This window comes from Thamnophis elegans, chromosome Z, assembly GCF_009769535.1.
Source record: "Thamnophis elegans isolate rThaEle1 chromosome Z, rThaEle1.pri, whole genome shotgun sequence".
Lineage (NCBI taxonomy): Eukaryota > Metazoa > Chordata > Lepidosauria > Squamata > Colubridae > Thamnophis > Thamnophis elegans.
The window spans coordinates 63,437,431-63,461,975 of NC_045558.1; the positions used below are offsets into that span (position 1 = coordinate 63,437,431).

A 24,545-nucleotide genomic window follows, 5' to 3' on the forward strand; every position below is an offset into this window, starting at 1 on the left:
ACTGAACAGGTGGCCTTGCAGGATGTTATTCCCTCACCCAAGCTGTTTCTGGATCTGATTCAAAAGCAGTGGGATCAACTGACTGCGGTTAACCCACCTAGCAATGGGGATAGGAAAGTGTACACCTCTACTCCTGAATTGAAAGCTCTTCTCCAGTTTCCCACTGTTGATGCTCCTATTGCTGCCCTCGTCTCTCCAGCTTTAATTCCATCCAATATTTCAGAGGGTCTGAAGGCAGAGGACCATAAGGCCGAGACAGTTATTCGCAAGACTCATCAGGCAGCGGCCTGGGCCTTACGCTCGGCTACAGCAGCGTCCTTCTTTAATAGGACTTCTTTGGTCTGGCTTAAGCAGTTGCAGAGTAGGCTTGCGCCAGAGGAAGCACGCCTTCACCAGAATATTACCAAATGGCAGCCTTGGAGTTTTCTGCAGATGCCACCCTTAGTGCAGCCAAGTTCGCCTCTCGGGCCGTAGTCTCTAATGTGGCATCCCGACGTTTGCTGTGGCTCCGCCATTGGCAGGCTGATGTCAAGTCCAAGTGGCGCCTTGCATCCACACCCTTCAAAGGCGGTGCCTTGTTTGGGTTGGTGTTGGATCCAATCCTCATTGAGACCAGGGATAAGCGTAAGGTTCTTTGTTCCACTGAGGGTCGTGCCCATAGGAGGCAACAGCCTTACAATAGATGACAGCCCTTTCAGGCTGGGGACTCCGGGTTTGCCCCTGCTCCCTATGTCCCCCACTACAACGGGTTTCTCCCAGTCACAGGATCGCAGCCAGGATCGTGCTGCCGCCAGGGATAGGGGTCGCCAACAGAATCAGGCGCAGCCCCAGACTAGGAGGCCATTTCGTGGAGCCGGAAACCGGTCCTTTTGGAGGTACCTGTGACTCGCAGGGGGAGGAAGCCATAGGGGGCATCTCCTGGCCTTCGCCCACCAGTGGGCGGAGATCACGTCCGACGCCTGGGCCCTTCAGGTCGTGAGGCTGGGCCTCACTCTAGAATTTCTCTCCATTCCCCCGAGACGGTTCATCAAGTGCCCCGTACCCAGGTGCCCGACAAAACGGCGCCTCATGGATGCCGAAATACATCACCTTCTCACCATCAGGGCAGTGGAGCAGGTACCAAGGGGTCAGGAAGGCCTAGGATTCTATTCCATCTTGTTCCTTGTGCCCAAGAGCTCGGGGGAATGGTGGGCCATCCTAGATTTGAAAAGACGAAATCGGTACATCAATATCAAAAATTCAAAATGCAATCTCTCAAAAGCATACTGGCCTCCATCCACCAAGGCGACATGATGACATCAGTCGATATCAAGGAGGCGTACCTCCATGTGCCCATTCATCCGGCACATCGGCGCTTCCTACGCTTCCAGTTCAATGGCCGTCACTTTCAATACCAGGCCTTGCCCTTTGGCCTCTCATCGGCCCCGCGCACATTCACGAAACTCCTGGCAGTCATAGCGGCATCACTTCGTTCAGTTCCAATATGGGTGAATTGTTATTTGGACAACATCTTGTCCTGTCCTCGTCCCAGAACCAGGCCCTACAAGATCTGCAGATCACGATGTCCTTGCTGCGCATTCATGGGTTCATTCTCAACCTTCCCAAAAGCCACCTGCAGCCAACCACATCGCTGCTTCACCTGGGGACCATCATCGACTCGGTGTCTTGCGAAGTCTCTCTCTCTCCGGGGAGGCGGCACAGCATCCAGCGACTGGCGAATCAAGTTTGTCTCAAAGACTTTTGCCGTTAGCAACGCTGTCCAAGTTACTAGGTAAAATGATATCTTGCATCAAGGTGGTTCCTGGGCCAGGTTCCATGCGCGCCCACTTCAGTGGTTTCTGCTCTCCTTCCAGAGGGTACACACCAGCCATTCCCAGACCAAGGTTCGGCTCCCACACAAGCCTCTCCGGTCCCTCCATTGGTGGACGTCCTCCAAGCTCCTGCAGGGGTGCCCTTTCAAGGAGCCGGACCGCATCCAAATTACAACGGATGCCAGCCTGTTTGGATGGGGCCCACACCCTGGACCATGTAACTCAGGGGCGCTGGTCGAATCAGGAACTGTCAAAAAGCATAAATTGGCTAGAACTGCGGGCACTCCTGGAGTTTCGGGACATTGTATCACACAACCACATTTTGGTCTTAATCGACAACGTGGCCTCCAAGGCTCATGTCAACCGCCAAGGGGGCACCCACTCCACGGCCCTGATGCTGGAGGTGGAGAAGTTACATCGCTGGGCAGAGGCCAGGCTTTTGTCAATACAGGCAGAGCACATCTCGGGTGTGACCAACACTCAGGCGGACTGGCTGAGCAGAGCCACAGTGGATCAAGCGGAGTGGCAACTCCACCCCGACCTCTTCGGGGAACTCTCTCGCCAGTTCGGCTGTCCCGAGGTGGACCTGTTTGCGCAACCACACAACACACAACTCCCAAGGTTTTACGCCAGATACCAGGCTCCTAGAGCGGAGAGGGTGGATGCTCTATGCAGTCCTTGCTGGCCGGCCTCCTTTATGCCTTTCCCCCTCTCCCGATTCTTCCGTCGGTCATCCAGAAGATCCTGACAGAGCAGGCGGAGGTGCTGTTGGTTGCCCCGATGTGGTCCAGACGTCCCTGGTACGCAGACCTCGTGCACCTGTCGGTCTTTCGGCCGTGGAGGATTCTGGACGACCAGATCCAGCTCAACCAGGGGGCTCTCATCCATCTGAACCCCCAGCTCCTGCAGTTAGCCGTGTGGCACGTGAGCGGCTATTCTGACTGACCTTCACTATTCAAGTCAAGTGATCGACACTATCCAGGCGACCCGACATCCATCCACTACATGTATTTACGAGGCCACCTGGCAGGCTTTCTGTAGGTGGTGCCACCGAACCGGAGCTGACCCCATCAAGGCTTCGGTACCACAGGTCTTGGATTTCTTACAGTCAGGACTTAATAAGGGCCTCGCGCCCAACACGCTCCATCGGCAAGTCACAGCATTATCCACGGTGGTGGGAGGTGGTCAAGGCCGTTCCTTGTCCCAGCACTCACGGGTCAAGGCTTTCCTGAAGGGTGCGACAAACTTGAGGCCTCTGACAGTCCACCGTTATCCTACCTGGGACTTGACCTTGGTGCTCAGGGCACTCACTTCTGCTCCGTTCGAGCCTATCCAGTCCATCAGCCTTCGGCTACTGATGCTTAAGACTGTGTTCCTGGTGGCCATTACATCGGCCAGGAGGGTTTCGGAATTGGCTGCGCTCTCTGTGCCGGCTGACCTCTGCATTTTCCATCCTAACAGAGTGGTCCTCCGTTTGGATCCTTCGTTCCTCCCAAAGGTCATTGTTCCACAGGGCTCAGGAGCTCGTCCTTCCGGACTTTTGCCCGCATCCTTCCCATCCCCAAGAGCGCCAGTGGCACCATTTGGATATTCGAAGAACCCTCCGATGTTATGTTAAGTGCACGGCCTCATTCAGGAGATCGGAGGCGCTATTTGTTTCCTTCCAGCCGTCGTCCATGGGGCAGAAGGTGTCCTCCCATACCATCGGCCGATGGTTGAAGGCGTGCATCGCTCTGGTGTACAACAGTCACTCCCGGCCGGTTCCCAGACATATCACTCCTCATTCTACCAGGAGTGCGGCTACCACAGCGGCCTGGGCTACACAATCCTTGGTGGAGGAGATCTGCAGGGCGGCTACTTGGTCGTCGCCCTCACCTTTTATTAGACACTACAAGGTTGATGTATACACCTCGACTGAGGCCTCCTTTGGGCGGAGAGTGTTGCAAAGGGTTCTTTCTTCTGTGGAGGATCCTGACCAGCCTAGCTCGCGCCCTGGGACTTAATTGCTTTGGCATGTCCCATGATTGGATTCCCAGAGCAGCAACAGGAGAACGACCGTTGACTTACCTGAACGGTCCTTCTATGTGTGCTGCGAAGGGAATCCAAACCCGCCTGCTGTTTCGGCTGGCCAGGGTTCCACCTTGACTATGACTCTGTGACTAACCTTGCATTTTCCCCTGACTGGACATTTCTGGACGTGACTTGAGTGATTGTTTGGCCAAGGCCATGAGTGACATTGACATACATCTTCTCGGCTGACTTCGTGCAAAACTAACCCGGTCCAGTCAGAGGAGGCGTGGTCAAAATTTACATACTCAGTCTCTAGGCTAATAGACAAAGTTAACCCATGATTGGATTCCCTTCGCAACACACATAGAAGGACCGTTCAGGTAAGTCAACGGTCGTTTTGTAAAAATGATAAAAATGTAGAAATTTAATTTTTTTTTCTTCAAAACACACCCTTTCTATAAAAAAAATCCAAAACCGTCCACTTATATCAGAACTACTGAAGAATGGTTGCAGGAACTGGGTATGTCTAGTTTAATGAAAAGAAGGATTAGGGGAGACATGATAGCAGTGTTCCAATATCTCAGGGGTTGCCACAAAGAAGCGGGAGTCAAACTATTCTTCAAGGCACCTGAGGGTAGAACAAGAAGCAATGGGTGGAAACTAATCAAGGAGGGAAGCAACTTAGAACTGAGGAGAAATTTCCTGACAGTTAGAACAATTAATAATGGAACAGCTTGCCTCCAGAAGTTGTGAATGCCCTAACACTGGAAGTCTTTAAGAAGATGTTGGATACGGTATAGTCAGGGAGTTGGACTAGAAGACCTCCAAGGTCCCTTCCAACTCTGCTATTGTATTGTATTGTACTTTTATAGTTTTGTATTCAGCTAAATGTTGAATGAATAAAAAAGGAATTTGGTTATTGTAAATTTGTGCATCTGTGTGTATTTGTGAGATGATATGCCATTTTATTTAGAATTGACTAGGAAGAATAATAAAATGCATTTCTGCTTGTGTGTTAAAATGCCTGAGATGCATATGATTATACTTTTAAGACAAATGTGTTCCTTTGATGTGATGTCCTTTTTCATGTTTTTCTAATTTAGCTCTTTGTTTTTCTGTGTGCCTAGCTTTTTTCTTGGTGTGTGCTTGCAATTGTATTAAACCAGAATGGCATGTTGCTGGATTATTGCATTTGAACAGTATATCATAATTTGTACTGGAAACGTTTTGGTTTTTCTATCCATGGATTTAAAAGTATTTCCTTTTAATTAAGTCCTTACATATTTATTTAAAACTGCCCAATAGCTAAAGTTCTCTGGGCAGTTTACAGTCAAACATATTAAGAAATGAGGAATAACATCAAAATGCAAAAATGAAAACATCATATTAAGTAGTGGGTAGCAAAGAGATATTTCAAAAACTAAAATAATTAAATTATTTAAATTTAAATTATTTAAATTATTTAAATTACATAATTAAAAAGAAATTAACAAGCATAGGAAAATACGAAGGTTTCACCTGGCCTTGAAATGACAATAATATGCATACCAGTTGAATTCCATAAATGGAGGGTCTCACAAAAAGTGCTGTTTGCAAGAAAGCCACTTTACCATCTTTTGAAGAATCTGGAGGAGGACCTCATTAGACAATTTTAAGATCCAGGTAGGTGCATAAAGGATAAGGCATCAGATAACCTGTCATAAACCATTTAAACAAACATTAAAACAAGCAATTTAATAGGGATCAGAACTAGCAAGCTTCCAGTATAAACAGCAAATTTACTCATATTACAGCATTGTGTAATATGAGCATATTGGCAAGTCCCAGTGAGTTGTCTAGCCACAGTATTTTGAATCTGGAGAAGTTTCTGAACCATTTTCAAAAGTACATAGTACTGCACATTATACACCAAATTATAAACTACTTTGTTAGGTTGAATGTTGATCCCCTGCAAAACAGACAGGGTGCTATGGGGTACTACTTTTTCTATCTTGTCTGAATTGAATCTCATTTTATTGTCCTGCATCCAGTCTACTACTCTGCCTAGGCACTTATTCATAAATGTCTGTCCTATATTACTGTGGACCTTAATAACATGAATTAATCAATTAATAACCATTTGCTCCCACCCCTAGCTGCTATTAGGCTTCATTATCTCAATATTTTACTTTTCTCCTTTCTAAGATACGACATATATTACTGTATGACAGTGTTTCCCAAACTTTTGACATATGTGTACCCCTTCTATAATTTTCGTAACGCTGAGTACCCCTCATAAAAAATGCTGAGTACCCCTCATAACTACATAAAAAAATGTAGTTAATGATTTTCACGCTTTCATCCAGAACTTTCTGTAGATCAGCGGGCATCTTACATGTTGCCAAAGCCTCTCTGTGTATGCAACAATGTGTGGATACGACATTTGGAGCAACATTTTGAATTCTTGCAACGAGTGCTTTATTAATTCCGACCATACATTTTGCTCCATCTGTGCTTATTCCAACACATCTATTCCAATCAATTTTGTTCTCTTGCATAAATGTATTCATAACATTAAAGATATCTTCTCCTGTTGTGATATTCCCACATGATCCCCACCAAACTCCAGTGCAACGCGTACCCCCACCAAACTCTTCCCGTACCCCTGGGGGTATGTGTACCACACTTTGGGAAACACTGCTGTACGAGATTGTTAGTATATACCAAGCACTGGAATTACAGAGTTAAATTGAGAAATGTAGATTTATTTGTGTACTAATTTTCCCTGTGCCATATTTTAAATGAAATTACTGATTTTCCTTTATAAAATACAAAATGTATATAATAGTATTTTTGTGAAAAAAAGAAGTGGACAAAACCTAGTGTGCGGTAATACTAACTAAACTGCAACAATACTAACATTAAATATAAAAAATTAACAAATTAAATCAAATCAAATTAAAACTAGAATACATATGCGGTAGTTGTGCCCTTTCCTGGGTGAGGGATGCACAGGGTAAACAGGTTTTCCCTAATCACTTCATGGCTTCACTTCTGCAATTTACTGTTTATTGGGCTGCCTATTAGCCCCAGTAGGTAGAGCAGAAGAGGAAATCAACTGAAAAGGAAATTTAAAACTACTTTATTTAAGATTGGCTACTTTATTTAAGATTGACTGTGATGGTGATTCTATGGCATGCGAGCGTGAGGTGACACACAGAGCCCACTCTGTGGCCATGCGTGCCATCACCAGCTGCTCTTCTGATTTCCGGAGTGCCTATGCCTGCTGGCCAGATGATCTTTACTCATGCTGGTGCACCAGAAACCCGAAGACCAGCTGGCCGATGCGAATATGCATACTGGTCACCTGGTCTTTGGGTTTCCGCCGCTCCAGCACACGCAAAGACTAGATGCCAAGCATGCATGCATGCATCGAAAACTAGAAGACCAGGTGGCCAGCATGCATATATGCCAGGCCAGCTGGTTTTTGAATTTCTGAGACTCCAGCACATGTGCTCCAGTTTGGGCACTCGGTACCGAAAAGGTTCGCCATTACTAATCTATAATAACAATACCCAACCTTTTTGCACTAGGAAACATTTTTTCCACAGACCTAGGGTGGGGGAACAGTTTCCCATGTAACCTAGATCCTAGATGTAACCTAGATCCCGGGCATGCATAAATAAAGCTTCACTTGCTTACCTGCTACTTAGCCCGATTCCTAACAGGGTGTAGCCTGGTACCAGTCCATGGCCCAGGATTTGACGATCTCTAGTCTCTAGTAACAGAGCCAAGGATTTGGGGACCTCTGGTCTCTAGTAACAGAATCCATACCATTCCATCCCACCTCCTTACACGTTAATAATTCAGAGAAGTGTCTTTTTGAGGTGCTTCATTTATTTGGATTCAAAATATATTTTAAACTCTTTCCCCAAGTAATGGCTTATACATATTTCCATCAACACCACTTTATAAATTGCTATTCTATACCTGTGATGATAAATGACACTAATATAAAATAGATGATTCTAATGTATACTAGATTTGAGTCCTCTTACTCATCATTTGTTCATAATCAATCTATATATTCATTCACTCAGTCCATAAGATTTGTCTCCCTTCATTTAGATGTAATATATTTCTTTTTTCTCTTAGTTTAAGATATACACAATTCCTCTTATTTTATTCATTTGATTTATTAATTTCTGTTTTTCACCATTTTCTTCTCATGTTTCAAATCACAATTTGCCAAATGTTATGATCATCATACATATTGTCCTCCGCATCTCATTTTGATTTTAGTAAGATGGATAGCTATGTTCTAAAGATTAGAATTTTTTTTAAGAAGATAAAGCATAGCATTAACATACCTGACTTATATATGTGACATTTACAGAATTCATTCCTAATGGTATAAATGTTTTTGTGTGTGCACTGTTTGGCTAGTATACCAGGGGTGTCAAGCTCAAGGCCTGTGGGCCGGATCCAGCCCGTGGGGTGGTTAGATCTGACCTGCAGGGCTGCCCTGGAAACAGCAAAGGACCGGCCCAAGGTGCCTCTGCCAGCAAAAATCCAGCCCTCCCAGGCCCCATTTTCGACCACGATGGCCTCCTGCCTTACTGTAGCCCCTGCCAGCGAAAATGGGGCCCCTGACAGGAGTGACATTGAGCTGGCCACGCTCACTCTGGCCACAAATTCCTCAGCCACGACCACTCTAGCCCCCCCCCCCCGAGGTCAACCACAACCCTGATGCGGCCCTCAATAAAATAGAGTTTTGCACCCCTGCTATAAGCATAACCAAAGCCCAACTATGTCCAAGCATGGTTACTTGGTTTCTAATTTAGAGAGCATTGTACAAGTGAACATACTATTCCCATCATATTGACAGCATCTGAATTTTATTGTATTTCATTCAGGCCGCATCAGAGTTGTAGTTGACAACTAGTGGGGTAGGGGTGGTTTGTTGGCGTGATGGGTGTGGCCAGGGTAGGCATGGCCAGGTTGACATGACTCGTGTTCAGGGAGATGCCTGTGATGGTCTGGGCAGTGCTGGGGGTATCCATTGTCTTGAGTGGAGGAAAGCAAGAGCAGGATGACCACTAAATGCCAGAGGAGCCTCACCATCTCTCTCATGCCATGCGAAGGACCCCTGTATGGTGATGCATGCTGCCCAGAGCCCTGAACACAGAGGGTAAGCAGCCAGTCAGCCCTCAAGCTTCCAGGGCACTGGGATCCCACGCCCAGTCCAGCCACGCTTCCCCAAGGGGGCACCTGACTGTACTTACCTTCTTCTCGAGGCTACTGCTGCTGTGCTCTCTCTCCTTCGACAGGTTGCTCATGGTGTATGTGGGAGGCAAAATGTGCAGGTCACTCCCTCTCCTCACAAGAAGACACAGCTTTGTAACCAAAGCATCCTCATCGATAGGATGGGAGACCACCAGAAGAGGTCAGGAGAAGACAAGGGGATGGCAAAAGGGCTGCAGGGCCAAGAGCTAAGGCAAAACTTTCCTCAAACCTTTACTCCGTCTCATTATAATCTGCTTCCCAGAAAAATAAAACAAAACCACATTCAGTCACCTCCTCCCTTCTGTTCACCAAATTCCACCAGCAATCAGCTTGCACTCATTGCCAGCCACGAATATCTAGCGCCTGGTATTCCAAAATCTGGGAATATGCACTCACATACCAGAACTTGGAAGAAACTCAGAGAAGGAGTAAGAGCAGCCAACCGGTCTGGCATATGGTCAACCTTAGATCCAATTCTGCTGCCTTGCCCCCTGGGTGTGCACAGGAGGCAGTGAGCATGCACATCCTGGGTGAAAGGGAAGTGCTCAGAACACAGTCAGCCTGCGGGGCAAAATGGTCCCTGGGAACACCAGGCCCTTTGCGTGCTCACCACTTCCTCTGTGCACGCCCAGAGGGGGAATGGGGGCGGCCTTGCGCTCGCTCTAAGGCAGCCCCGTGGATCTAAGGCTGACTGCGTTCCAGCCTGGATGGCTGCCACTAGGTTGTAGATCAGCGCCTGATCAACATGGACCAAACCGAGGCACCATGGGCCTGCCCTTCACTGTTTCTAGGGCGGCTCTGCGGGCCAGATATAACATTGCGGACCAAATCTGGCCTGCGGGCCTTGACACCCCTGATTTAGAAGATTAAAAAATGGATATTAAGGGTAATGCAGAACCTGGAGCTTCTTTTTTTAAAAATTATTTAGTAATTCAATGAAAACACAATATGTTTGGATTAATTCTTTGGCATAGCTAAGGATGAAGGATGTTTAAATAACTATAGGTAATTAAAACTGGAGGTATAATGATGCTAATATGGTAAACATTTGAGTTAAGATATTTGAATTAATATGAGTTAATGGAAGAGAAGCACCAAAGCATGTTGTAACCAGTTGATATACTTCTTCTTGTTTATAATAGATACCTGTGTTTTGTTCTTTTTTCCTGCCTTGTCCTTTGTCGTTTTTGTCTTTTTTTTTGTTCTATTTTTTTTTTTACCTTTTTTTTTTATTTTTTCTTTTCCCACTGGTGTGGGCAGGTATTGTTCAAGATTATTACTTGTATTAATATTTTTAAATAATAATTACAGTCAAATGAAAATGGATATATAATAATGCTTAAGTTAATATGAGTTATGTTTGTTGACCGTGGAGGATCTGTAATCGATTGATACATTTTCTACAGATGTAAAGAAAGATGCTGTACTTGTTTCAATTAAAATTAAAAAAACATTTATTATAAAAAAAAAAGTTTGGATTTTAATTTTAGCCTGATTTTTCACAATCTAATTTTATATTTGTTGTATGCTTTTTTTTCTACAGCATTTGAACAGCTAGAGAAGGCTTTAAGTGCAGCTCAGTTGGCTGAAGAATCCCACAGGAAAGTGCAAGCAGAAATGGATGAAAAAATTAAAGCTGTTGAAAAGGCAAATGAAGAAAAATGTGTGATCCTTCAACAGGAATTAACAAGGGTGAAGCAGGAAGTGGTTAGTATTAATAAAATAATATAGATTCAGATAATATGTAATAACACAATTCAGATCATGATAATATTACATAATACTTGACTTATCATAGCAATTGGGAACCCAATTTCTGTTTCTAAGTGATGTGATGATGAAGTGTGATCAGATTGCTCCCTGCAGTTTCAGTTACTATTGTTACCTGAATCCTATGATTCCTACAATCAAAGTCAGTTGGGAAGCTAGCAGGAAGTTGTAAGTCCCAAGCCCTCAGAGAAATAAGTACTGTATTTTTGGAGTATAAGACGCACCGGAGTATAAGATGCACCAAGATTTTGAAGGGGCAAATTAAAAAAAACCTTTTTTGCACTCTCCAGACCCCCCAAAATGGCCCGTTTTTCACAAAAATGGACACTTTTTTTCCAAAAAAGGGCATGCATAGCCTTTAGGAGGTTAATAGAGTACTCCTGGGTGCTGGGGCGGCAAAATTGAGCAAAAAATGGCCCATTTTCCACTCATTTCTGCCCTCCCCAGCCCCCAGGAGCACTCTGAAAGCCTCCTAAAGGCTCTGCACGGCCATTTTGGTGAAGGGGCGGGGTTTTGGGAGGCATAAAATGCTGTATTCAATATATAAGACGCACCCAGATTTTCAGCCTTGTTTTTGAGGAAAAAAGGTGTGTCTTATATTCCAAAAAATATGGTTGAGGAGGGATGTAAGTAGATATATGAGGGTCACTGCAGATTGGGGAGGATGTATGAGAGGTGTCTCTTCACCTAGTGAGGGCATTTGGGAGTGCAAGGAGTGTGAGGGGTATTTCACAGGTTGTGGAGTGGGTAGAGAGCATGAGTGGGTCTGTGAAGAAATGCTCAGATAAGTCAGTGTATGTAAAAATGTCAGAGTTTGTTGCAGCAATCAAATCTAGAAAGCACACATGATTGATTCAGCAAGATTCATCGATTTCTTATATATAAGAATATATACAACACCCATGTAGTTCTCAGAATCAGAAGCATAATCACAGAAGCAGTTTACAGAAACACAGTTAACAGAAGGACAATAATAGGCTTATTCTGCACATTACACACCTTTACTTTACTAGCAGAATATCTGTCAGGTGAAAACCCCTTGTTCCATCGCTCTGACCTGCATGGCATTGACTGCTCCTTTGTTTCAAGCCTCTCTTTCTTCATATCTTTTTCAGCTTCTCCTCCCTGAACGCTGACACCATTACTAAGTGAGTTATCATCACTAAGTGAATCATTCCATTTGCATCAATTCTGTTCCAATTTTGCTCTGCAAAGTTAGCAGACCTTGAAATGACTACTCTTTTGCTTCCGTTGTAAAGAGATAGCTCTTAGAGTCTGGCTAAACCTGAGCTTTCTAGCCTTTGGTTGTCTCTTTCTCCTAATTGCCTTTGGAAAAGGCACCCACACATTGCTTCCAAAACTCTTAAATGTGCCAGAGATAGCTTCCTCCCATACAACACTGCATATGGAGTATCATTAATAGATGAACTCCACAGTCTATTAATTAAATAATTAGCAGTCAACATGGCTTCACCCCAATATAACCAGCTCAGACCAGAGTCCTCCATCAGTGAGTCCTTCATTGTTTGTAAGACTCCATTCCACCTCTCAGCTACACCATTCTCAGCTGCAGTGTATGGATTAATCCAGCTGTGTTTTATACCTGTCCCAACCATTGTTGAAAACTTGCTGACATGAATTCTGAACTTCTGTCAGTTTGCAACTCACATACCTGTTGCTTATATCTTATTTCCAAGAAGCTTACCTATTGCTTAAATTTCTGTAAATTTTCTGTATAAAAATATGTTTTTAATTTTTTTAAACACAAATAATACAAACAGTACATATACATCTGAATACAAAAAAATAAAGAAAAAAGGAAAAAAACACATATTACAGTGCATCCCCCCCAGAGACCTTTTACAGCTTATATTTCTTTGCCTATAACAAGTAAAAGATATAAAATATATTCCAATTGTGCCCTTATTCCCTCCAAAACAACATATATTCTTGAGTAGGTTTATTACCTTTGCCTTCCACCTACACTGATTTTATAAAATCCCCCCATATTTCATTATAATTATTTGCTTTGATCGTCCCCTTTTTAAATTTAATTTCTGTTGTTAATTTATCATTTGTTGCCATACTCCAAATTTCATTATACCACTCATTTCTTTGAATATCTCAATTTTGTCCCCAATATTTAGCCATCACTAATTTAATTAATATTCTACATATTTTCCCAATTCTTCCTTTCCCTATATATTGTTCATTCATCTCACATTCTTTTATAATGATTTCAAATTTTGTTAACTATCTTTCTCCTCGAATCTTTCTTCCATTTTTATCCATTTCTCTAATTGTATTAAATTCAACCAATTTAATTTATATCTTCTTTCTACAAAGCTTACCCATTGCTTAAATCCCTGTAGCACCTCTATTTTACTCTTTAATAAATAGCAGAACCCAAACCTGCTCTAGTCATCTACAATGACCAGCGCAAAAATAGGAGCACACAACTTGTGTTTATACAAATCAGTTAACCTAAGCCACACCCAGGCTCAAACTTTTCAGCTCCCAAACAGCCCTCATAGGCTGACAGTTGCTGTGCCTATGCATTGGTTGACCTTGTTACCATGTCCTATTCCAGCCAGTCCCCAATGGCTGTCCTGTTGCCATGTCTATCCCAGCTCATGATCTATATACACTGTCAAAAAAGCTCTATGCAGATCAAAGAAGGTGCATGAGAGATGCTGAATAGGTCAGCTGCTGAATAATTATGTATGGAGTGCATGAGTGGTTGGCATGGGGTGAATACAGAGGGGCTAGGGGAAAGTGTACAAATTGGAAAGGCTTGCAACTTTCCAGATATATCAGACAGAAAGTAGACGATGAACTATAGTAGTCCTTGACTTACAACCATTCATTCAGTGACTGTTCAATATTACAATGTGCTGAATAAAGGGACCTCTATCCAAACATACAGCAATTGCAGCATCCCTGCAGTCATGTGATTGTGATCTCGATGTTTGGCACCCCATTTGCACTTAACGGGTTGCCAAGTGCCCCACAATCATGTGATTATCATTTGCAATTTTCTCTGCTAGCTTCTTCAGAAAGTCAACACTGAAACCAGTAAGAAAGGTTGCAAATTGTTGCCACCTGGTTAATTCCTGGGGGCTTCCTGAAAAATCTCTACTATCATATAAAAATTAGATTTCGGAACTGAACTTTTTTCAGCTAGCCTGAAGTTTGGTTTTCCTTTTTTTCTGGCACGTCTCTGGGGAGTACTCACGATAGTAGTGGCCAACCTCTCCATGTGCTTTGGTCTATTCCAACTGTTCCTTGAGATTTACCATGCTGTGCTGATATTTATTGGTAGCAGTTAGAAGATATGTTGAAAACTCTTTCTCCAAAGTTAGTGGAGACAGCGGTCATGCATGGGTTAATTCAGTCAGTAACCAATAGAACTGAGTCTACCAAAGTGATACCATCGTCTCTGAGGAGCACGCTTTTTTAGACTCAGTTCGATTGGAACTGGCTGTGCTAATCGCTTTCTCCTCAATTAGTATTTAATAATTGACTATTCTAATTGGATTTAATTGGCTTTTACACAAAGAACAAAATTTCATCTAAATTGGAAAGACAGAGAATAAGCTTCTACTAGACCTTTGGAGGCAGGACTCTCAATAGCGCTTGGGCTGCTGGAAAGACATTGCCAGGGATTCTTCGAGGCTTTTGCCTCCGAACTTGCCTATGGGCTTCTGAGGCTCCCTGGCTAGGAGCGCGGTTTTGTAATAGCCGTTGGAGGCTCCGCTCAGCACTGCCGCCTCTGCTGCCTTTCCCTGGCTCTCCCTTGTTGCCAATGCTGCTAACTGCAACCGCCAGAAGCCATTGGACGCCGCAGGGAACCTCCAAAAGCCACAAAAAGTCACCACCGCTGGAAATCTATGCTCCAGCTCCTATGCCAGTCTCATTCCCTCCCGGGGACACGCTAGCTTTGGTACGTCCCATGAATGACCGCTGTCTCCACCAACTTTGGAGGATGGAGCGTTAGTTCTTACCTGATATGCCCCTTCTCTGGGCAGATGGAGACAGCGGTCATCCCCACCCATTTGGGTCCTGGCCTATTTTGCAAGGGAGATCTGGGAGCATATTGTGAAGTCATAGGATGGAAAGTGATTATTCAGCGCACAGCAATCTACTTATCTCCTTCGTCAAGAAAAGTGGGAGCATGCTCCTCAGAGGCGATGACATCACTTTGGTAGACTCAATTCTATTGATTACTGACTGAGTTAACCCATGCATGACACTGTCTCCACCTGCCCAGAGAAGGGGCGTATCAGATAAGAACCAACAGTCTCATGAACCAACAGTCTTATGAACCAACAGTCTCATGAACCACTTCACAGTCTCCCTTAACAACTGTCAGAATGTATAACCATAATTCTTGGCTGAATTTTGTTCTTAAATTGATAACTAGCTGTACTGCCAATTAACTTGATTTCAAACTGAATAGCATTTTAGAAATAAGCGCAATAAACTGGACTTGGATTTTAACTCCTGGCTTTAAGTAATATATATATATATCTATATGTGTGTGTGTGTGTGTGTTTTATTTGTGCTGATAAATAAATAAATTTATTTATCAGCACAAATAAAAAAACACAAATATAACAAAAGGCAACAGTAAAAATATTGGGTTTCTGTCGTGATGGACTCTTGTGACGAGCCAATAGACAGATGATGGAAGCAGTTAGCTTCCTCCCATAAGGGGTTGTAAAAAATCTTATATATATATATATATATATATATATATATATATATATATATATATATATATATATATATATATATATATATATATATTTCCATTGTCACATTAAGTAGTCGTGTGAATGTTTCTGGACTGTCTGCATCATTACAGCATATTTTAATTAGTCTTAGAAGTATGTGATACAGTTCCTATGTAAACTGGAATACAACATCACGTGCTACAGGTTACAGAATTTTGAAAATACTACTTTGTTTTAAATTTTATTTTTTAGTTAGCTAATTAATTATTTATTTTAAATAAAACTTGATGTTTGGACAGGTAATCTATGATTTCCACTACAAAGCTATTCATAGTTTTGTGAAGTGGAATAGCCAGTTCATATTGGTAATCCCCTTTATGATGAGGGAAAATCGTAATTTATATGGTTAAAATTAAATATTTTAAAGAAAAAAAGGAGAAAGAAAAAAGAGATCCATCCAAAGAGAAATAATGTAAAATACATGACAAATAAACAAGAAATTTACTAACTTCATAAAATTGAATACACTAAAAAGTTACAGAATACATATAGTTAAGACTCTTCTGTCACCTTATTATTAAAATTATCAACAACAAAAATCAAAAATATTAAATATGATTCAGAATAGACTATTACTAGTAGCTGTTCACTTACAGCCACAATTGAGTCTCAAAGCTGCTTTTTTAAGAGGCAACTGGACTTTCTGGTTTTTTTTGTGGGGGGGGGGGAAGACGTCTTGCTTCTCATCTAAGAAGCTTCTTGGATGGGAAGCAAAATGTCTTCAAAGAAAAAACAGAAAGTCCAGTTGCCTCTTGAAAAAACACCTTTGGGACAACCATGATATGGATGACTGAGAATCTCCATAGACAACCACAATTAAGCTTGGAATTTTGCTTGTAAGTCATTGCCTTATTAATCAAGGTGCCCATGTGAGCGTCTTATCAGTGACTGTTATCACAGCCATCCCAGACAGAGTGAATAAGATGGCTGCTGAAATAGGGCAGGCAATTCCCCCCTGTGCGCATAAATATAATCCTAGGCTGGGCTGTAGAAACAAAACCAGGATCCCAAAGATATGAATGTTATTTCTTCAGCTTATTGCAAGCCTTCCCCCACCTCCATGTGCAGATCCAGATTTGGGAACAAAAATCTTCTAGGGCTTTCCATTTTAGTCTCCGCCCTTTCTTTTTTCGTCCACTAAATCCCCGGCTGCCAAATAGCTGTTAATTTCTGCTCTGGGTCTCTTTTTAGATCCAATTTTAAAGTTTCTTTACCTTGGGTTGGTCACTCTTTCACCCAGGTCCAGTGCTTTGTTCCAGCACTGCTCCTGCTCAAATAGCTTGGTCCGGTTGCCCTGACTTTGAAGTGGCCATTTGCATGTCTGCTTCTTCCGCTGTCAGTTTGGAGAACTTTATCGCCGACCTATCGAAGAACTACTGGTTCATCTTTGGTCGTTTGAGATGTTTCTCCTTTTTCTCCGTTCCTCCAGAACAGTTCCGATCCGAAGGTCCCTGGCAGCAGTATATCCGATTAGGTTTGCATGGAGCCTGTCAGAGCTCTACTATTTCCTAAGTGGTCTCGTCATAGTGCTTCCTGCTTTTCCTTCTACTATGCATTTTCTATTGTGGGAAAATGGGAGATGGATTGTACAGAGTTAGATGCTATATAGCCATATAACCACCTAATAGTCTTGCCACCTAATAATGGCGGCAAGACTGTTGGTGGCGCAATACTGGAAGAAGGAAGACTTGCCTACAACTCAAGAATGGACATTGAAAGTTACAAACTTAGCCGAGATGGCTAAAATATCGGCATATCTTAAAGATCATTCAAATGAGAGATATAAACGAGACTGGAAAAAATGGATTGACTATATACAAAACAAATACGGGACTAAGAAATTCCAGATAGTCTATGCTTAGGATCAGGAATGAGTTAAACTGTTCAAAGTTAGTGTAACAGGAAGAAGCTAAGATCAATGTAGAGATGTTATTAACCTCTTTTTTTTATTTCTTTTGTCTCAATATATTTTAGACTGTTTGTTAAAAATGTATACCGTGTACGGGCTCTGGGAAGTCGGGGGGGGGAGGGAGGTGGGTTGTTAGGGGGTAGGGTAGGGTAGGGGGGGACATATACTATGAGTTAGATTTCAACGTAATGCGATTTTACATGTATACTGTTTCTCTTTAATTTCTCCGTAAAAATAGGACAAGCTGAATACATTGACATATAGTAGAAATACACCAAGGGGAGGAGGAGTGGGATAGAAGGAAGAGGGGTAGAGAGGGCGGGAAAGAGGATGGGAGGGAGGGTGAGAAGGAAGGGAGGGAGTGGACTGGGAGAGAGGAGTGGTAGAGGGGGAGGGGAAGTAGGGTAGAGGGGAATGATGGAGGGAAGATAGTAAGTTGGAGGGGGGGCGGAAGAAAGAGGTGTATGGAGAGCGGAAGAAGTATATTGGGTTTCTGTTTGAGTTTGAGTTTTATTTTATTTATATTTCTGGGGGTATTGCTGATAAGAGGAACTGCTGTGATTATTGTTTAATATTGTATGGCCCCGGTTATGCACAGTATATATGTGACTGTATAAAAATGAAAAATGGAAAATAAAAACATTTTAACAGGAAAAAAAATATATTTGTAGACAGCCAAGGTCATCCTTTGTCTTTGCATCTCTGCATCTGCCCGGAAATGGATGGGTGGAACTATCAGCAAGGCAGTGGAAGATTGGACCATGTTATGGACTTGTGGGTGTGGGGGTAAGATCATGAACTTTCAACTGGGTAGAGAAAACGGGAGAGTTTTCAGATTTGGGTTTTCCCAAATGTGCTAACATGGCTTTCTTAATAAATTGGAACTTTGAGCAATACTTTGCCTTGGACTCTGATTTACTTTTGGATGCTATTTGGAAACCTGACAGCAGGTGAGTTGATTACTTGCCTAAGCAGAGACAGAGACAGGGTGGGGAGGAGGTATGTGATCTGGACATGTGGGAAATCTGAGAGTTGTTGGGCCAGAGCAGTGGGAAGCTCATCTTGACATGGTGGCACAGGCAGCAGACGGAGGCAGATGCGCAGGGGGGAAGGCAGATGATCCAAATGCGCCATGGGAAGGCAAGACTCAGTGGGCCGAAATAGGTGGATGGCATAAGAGGCTTATCTTCACATCTGTCGGCTTGCCTATGGCACATTGGGATTGCCTGCCTTCCACCTTGCACCTCTGCCTCTATCTGCTGCTGGTGCTGCCACATGAAGATGAGTCTCCTGCGGCTGCCTGTCCAATCTGGCCCACCAACTCATGACTTTCCTGTGATGCATCTGGATTGCCTACCATTCCCGCCCTCCCCCCAGGCCTCTGCCTCCATCTGTTGCTTGGACAGGGAATCAGCTGCTGCCGGATACCATCAGTCCATATGTGTGCTTGATGCCTCTTGTGTGTGCACTAGGGCTGGTGCACCCAGCTGGGCTGATCACTCTGAAATTGTGTTTGCTCTCAAAATAAGCTCTAGTGCTTATTTTGAAGCCCTCCCCCCAAAATATAAGATCTGGTCTTATTTTTGAGGAAACACGGGGTATCATTATCAATGTTAAAGATTTTCTATTTTTGATACATATTTTCTTTCTTATGATTTATCTTTCAGGAACATTAGTAAGTAATTCAGTGGGTGAAAATAATTTTAGCAAATATGAAATTTTTAATCCAATGCAATTGTATGCCGTTTCTGAGCCAGTTCACAATGAAGTTATGGGACACATGGGCAAAAACAACGTGTGCATTTGTTAAGAGAGTTGTAATCTGAGAGGCTTCCTAATAACACATAGTAACACTGTGAATATGCCTGTTAAATCCTGGTGAGAGACACTAGTTCAAATATGTATTAGGCTTGGATTGATAACCTTTCTGGTACATGTTTGGAGCTCTGTTGAGCAGTGGAGAGAGACTCAACCATGAAAAAAGTTGGTGCATAAATGTGGATGATTTCATTTCTCACATAGAACATTCTTTGAGATTTTTTTTTCTTCATCATAATTCTGTGATTTTGTTTCAGTTATTACTGTGAGTTTGAGAGTTTTACAGTAGTCTTCTGTACATAATAACCTTATACAAAGTACAATAATTCTAGGTTTTGAGTCCAGAAATACTTATTAATTTTATTTAGATAAAACCTATATAGAAATATAATTTTTATGGGTGTAACAATACTAAAGCTAAATTTTAGCTTTTAATTCCATTCTTCAGTATAAGAAACAACATAGTTTATATTTAATTTTTTCATTAAAATAATTAGAATCTTGTTATGCATAACATTTAAGTAGATATTTTAAACATTTATTTTTTTTAAAAAACAGTGTATTTTATTCATTATATTTCCCACTGATCTTCTTAACAGAGAATTCTTGAGCTGGAAAGTTCCCCTCCAAAATGTCCACAAAATGATAAAAGCCAGTTAGAAGATATGGTTGTTCAGATCGAATCAGACAAAAATGAGGACAGTAAAGTAATAGGTACTATGACTGAAAAACATAGAAAAGAAATTGAATATGTGAAGCAGCAAGAACAGCAACACTGGAGAGAACAGCTTGACATATTTACCCAGCAGCAGCAATCAGAAATGGAAAAACTGAGAAAACATTGTGAAGAAGAAACAGCCAAGCTGTTAAAAGAAAAAGAGGCTATATTTCATGCTCATATTGAAGAAATGAATGAAATTTTTTTAGAAAAGTTGAATGTGAAACAAACAGAGCTAGAAGCACTTTCATCTGAATTATCAGATGCTCTGAATACCTGTCAAAATCTTGAACAATATATTTCTAAGTTAAAAAAGGATGCAGATAAAACAAAGGTGGAATTTGAGTCAAAACTTGATCAGCAAAGGAATATTCATAAGGAACAAGTTGAAGCTATTTTTAAAGAACAGGAAGTAACTGAGAAATCATTTAAAGAAGAAATAATTCAACTCAAACAACTCTTGGAAGCAAAAGAAAAACGTGAAAAAGAATTAGAACAGAAAAAAATGAAAGAAACTCTAGGAAAAGCTGAGTCACAATGTAAAAGAATGTCTGCAGAATTAGATTTTTTATGTCAATTAAGGGACGATAATGCAAGTATTTATGAAAATAAGTTTAAAAATTTGCAAAATAAATTGGAAGTTATAAAGCATAAAAAGTCAAAACTTGAAGAACTGGTTCTAAAAACTGAAACCGAGCTGAATGAAGTAAAAACTGAGTTAGATTTTCAGACATCCCAGGTAAGTGATCTAACATGTGAATTGGAAGAAGAAAAGAGAAAAAATATACAGAACATCTCATCTCTGACAGAAAAGTATGAATCACAGTTAAGAAACCTTGGAGAAGAGATCAGTCAATTAAAAAGTCATTGTACTGGCAAGGAAAGTGAAATTGGACAAATAAGGCATTTCACGAAACAACAAATTGAAAAGTATAGGCAGCTGTTATCAACCAAAGAAGAAGAAATTAGTGCTTTCAGAGACGAATATGAACTCAAATTAAAGCAGCAAGAGACACAAGCAGAGGAAGCTATAGAAAAAGCAACAAAAATGAAGGAAGAATTTAAGCAAAAATTTTCAGAACAAGAAGCAAAACTGAAAAAAGAGATTGAAGGCAACCAGTTGGAATTTTGTCAGAAAGAGAAGCAGTTCACTTCAAAAATGCTGGCAATGGCACATACCAGTTCACTTGGAATAAATGATGCTGTTTCAAAACTGGAGATGAATCAGAAGAAACAACTAAAAAGCATGGATGAAGCTCACAAGCAAGAAGTGGATGAAGTTTTACATCTTTGGGAAAAGAAACCAAATCAACAGGCTGAAGAACTTTGGGGAAAGCAGGAAATAAGATTGCAAGAAAAAGAGCAGGAAATAAGAGATCTGAAAGAAAAATTGACCACCTTTGCTGAAAAAGAAGGTAATAATGCAGAGATTACATGGTTAAAGGACAAAGATACAAAGAAAGATAAAACTATACATGAACTTCAACAACAACTGCAACAGACGTTAGCACAAGTGAACTTTTTGAAAGAAAAAGAAATTGATTTTAAAAAGCAACTTGTAAAATTAGAGACTGATCTTAATTTTTCTTTGAAGGAGAAATTAACAGTACAGGAACAGCTTAATGAGATAAAGATAACAGAAGAAAAAAAGACATATGATCTTTTGGAACTGGGAGATAAATTGAAAATGACTGATGTGGAACTCCATGCCTTGAAGATGTCTCATCTTAAAGAACAGGAGAATTATAAGACAAAGTTAGAAGGGGAAAGAAATGAGTTTCAGCAAAAACAAGCAGAATTTGAAAATTTCAAGAGAGATACAATTAGACAACTGGCTGATTACCAGCAAAAAGCAGAAACTTTATTGAAGATAAAAGTTGGTGAACTGATTGAACAATGCAATGAAAACATTTCTTCAATAATAGTTAAAATTGCTTACTGTCAGCAACAAACAATAAAAATTAAAGAAGGCATAGTAATTAAAATCAAGCAGATTCCAGATCTAGAATTTCAACTTAAACAATTAACAGGGAGTCATATAACTTTAAACAGTAGCTTACAGGAGTCCAAAAAACACTTGGAGGAAAAAGAACACTTAATAATGTCTATGAAAGCAGACATGGAAAAACTTCTAACTGAAAAAGAACTATTGCGAAAAGAAAGTTATCTCCAGCAGCAAACAGCAACAGAGAAGGAATCCTGCATCACAGAGCTGAAAAAAGAATTATCTGAGCATAGTAATATTGTTACTTCTATGAGGGAGGAGATAAATGAGAAAAACGCAGAAATCACAGATCTCAATAACATTATTAGTGAATTGAACCTGAGACTTGAAAAGACTATATCAGAAAAAGAAACTGCCACAATGTTAAATAAGCAACACAAAAAAAACCAACTGCAGTTACTGAATGAGATGGAAGTACTATCTTCCAAAGTTGAATCATTGACTGAAGATAAAGTTACTGCCCTGAAACAGGTAGACCACTGGATGAACAAAATGTCAGAATGGAAGAAGAAAGCTCAATTGAGATTTACACAAAATTATAATACTATTAAGGAATTACAAAGTAAGATTGAACTGATTAATAACCAAGTTAGTGAAAAAGAAAAAGAACTGAATAGAAAGAAGGAAGAGCATGATAAACAAACCGAACAGTTAGAACATTTAAAAAGCTTAATGGAACAAAAGCAGATCAGAAAAGAAAAACAGGAATCTGATTTGATTGCTGAGATAAAAATCCATTCAGCGAGAATTGCTGAATTAGAAGAGCATATTGCTCGGAAAACAATGGAAAATGATTCTTTAATGAAAGAATGTAAAAAGTACCGTGAACAAAACAGTGAGCAAAAAGAAATGGCACAACAACTCCAACAGGCTCAGGGGGCAATAGTGGACAAGGATGACAAACTGAAGGAGATGGAACAAAAAGTCCTAACTTTTGAGAAGAAAATGCAGGTTATGGAAATTGACCTGGAAGAAAAATCAAAAGAATTTGAAGGAAAGAAACTGGCTCTATTGAAAACCAAAGAGGAAGAATTAAAGGCTTTAGAAGAAATGATTATTTCAGAAACAACTTCTAAAATAGCAGATCTGGAAAAAAAGGCGGAACACAAAATTACTTCTATTAAAAGGCAGCTGACGACTCAGATGGAAGAGAAACAGCAGCAAAATAAGCTACAGAAAAAATTGCAAGAAAAAGAAAAGAAAATCATGTCTTTAGATTTAGAAAAAGAGTTGATACAGAAAGCAGAAACAATAAACGTTTCTGCAGAGCAAGATAAAGTCCATGCTTTAGAGAATATGCAACAGATGTATGATTTAAAAATTGATATTTTAAGAAAGGATTTATTGGATAAGGAGAGATTACTTGAGAAGTATAATGAGGAAACAAATAGATGTAATATTTCAAAAATGGAGAATCAGGATCAGCAAGAACTTCTTAAAAGAGCTGAAGAAGATAAAAATAAAATTGAAAATCTTCAACGAGAACTTGAGGAAGAAATTAAAAAACAGGCTTCATTACTTGAACAACATACCAAGTGTAAGAGTGAATTAACAAATATCAAGGTAGAATTGAAAAACAAAGAAGTAAATCAACAAAATATGGAAATTGCACTTAAAGACTTAGAAAAAAAGCTACAAGAAAAGGAGGAGGAAAGACAATCTTTACAACAAAAGATGCACCATTTTGGTGAAGATTTTATGAAAGAAAGACAACACATGATTGAAGTGAAAAATAGAATTACAGAATATGACAAGAAATTAAACAGACTGCAAAATCAGGTAGATGAAAGAAGCGGCCTTATAAAAATTCTGGAAGGAAATATAGAAGAAAAGACTAAATCAGTCTTTGAACTTCAGAAGATGGTTGATAAGATGCAGCTGCAACAAAAAGATTTGCAAACTACACTGAAACATGCAGAGCAAGAGAAACAGGAACAGCACAGAAATTTGATTAAACTTCAGAATGATTTGCGAACTTTGCGGAAAGAACATCAGCAAGAGCTGGAAATTATGAAGAAAGAATCTAGAGAAGAAATGGAACAAAAAATAAAGTAAGTGACTATTAAGTAACTGTTAACTATTTAATGAAATGTATGTAGAGTAAAACTGAATGAAATGAAGGTTATGATTAACATTATTTTCCAAATATGGATATATGTATTATCTAGCGGGCAAACTCTACTGTTTAAATTTGTTGAACACTTTTATGGAGAACAAATCTCAGTTTGGATGAACATCTCTCAATGTAAAATGTCCAGTTATGGAAAAGTGTATTTTCTGAATGTGCTATGACTTTACTTTTTCCTTTGTGAATCAAGCAATCACATCTGAACAATATATCAGTTATGATTTCCCATTTTATACAAATCAGAGTTGTCAATTTGCTTTAAGAAAAGTAAAAATGTTGAACTTCACAAGTACAGATAAAAACCAGAAATTATGA

The 24,545-nt window shown here is 40.7% G+C and overlaps 1 protein-coding gene across 15 annotated transcripts in view; it reads left to right on the forward strand.

Moving 5' to 3' along the window:
• The window catches only part of GOLGA4 (golgin A4), a 244,928-nt gene that overhangs the window by 87,924 nt on the left and 132,459 nt on the right, over positions 1 to 24,545 (forward strand). For all 15 annotated transcript variants that reach the window (XR_004256961.1, XM_032237102.1, XM_032237101.1 and 12 more), the window contains 2 exons: positions 10,630 to 10,793; positions 19,979 to 24,153. Coding sequence is in view for 14 of the 15 variants with exons in the window: in XM_032237102.1 (XP_032092993.1) it covers positions 10,630 to 10,793; positions 19,979 to 24,153 (4,339 nt within the window). In the remaining variant the exon portion in view is untranslated. The remainder of the gene's footprint in view (positions 1 to 10,629; positions 10,794 to 19,978; positions 24,154 to 24,545) is intronic.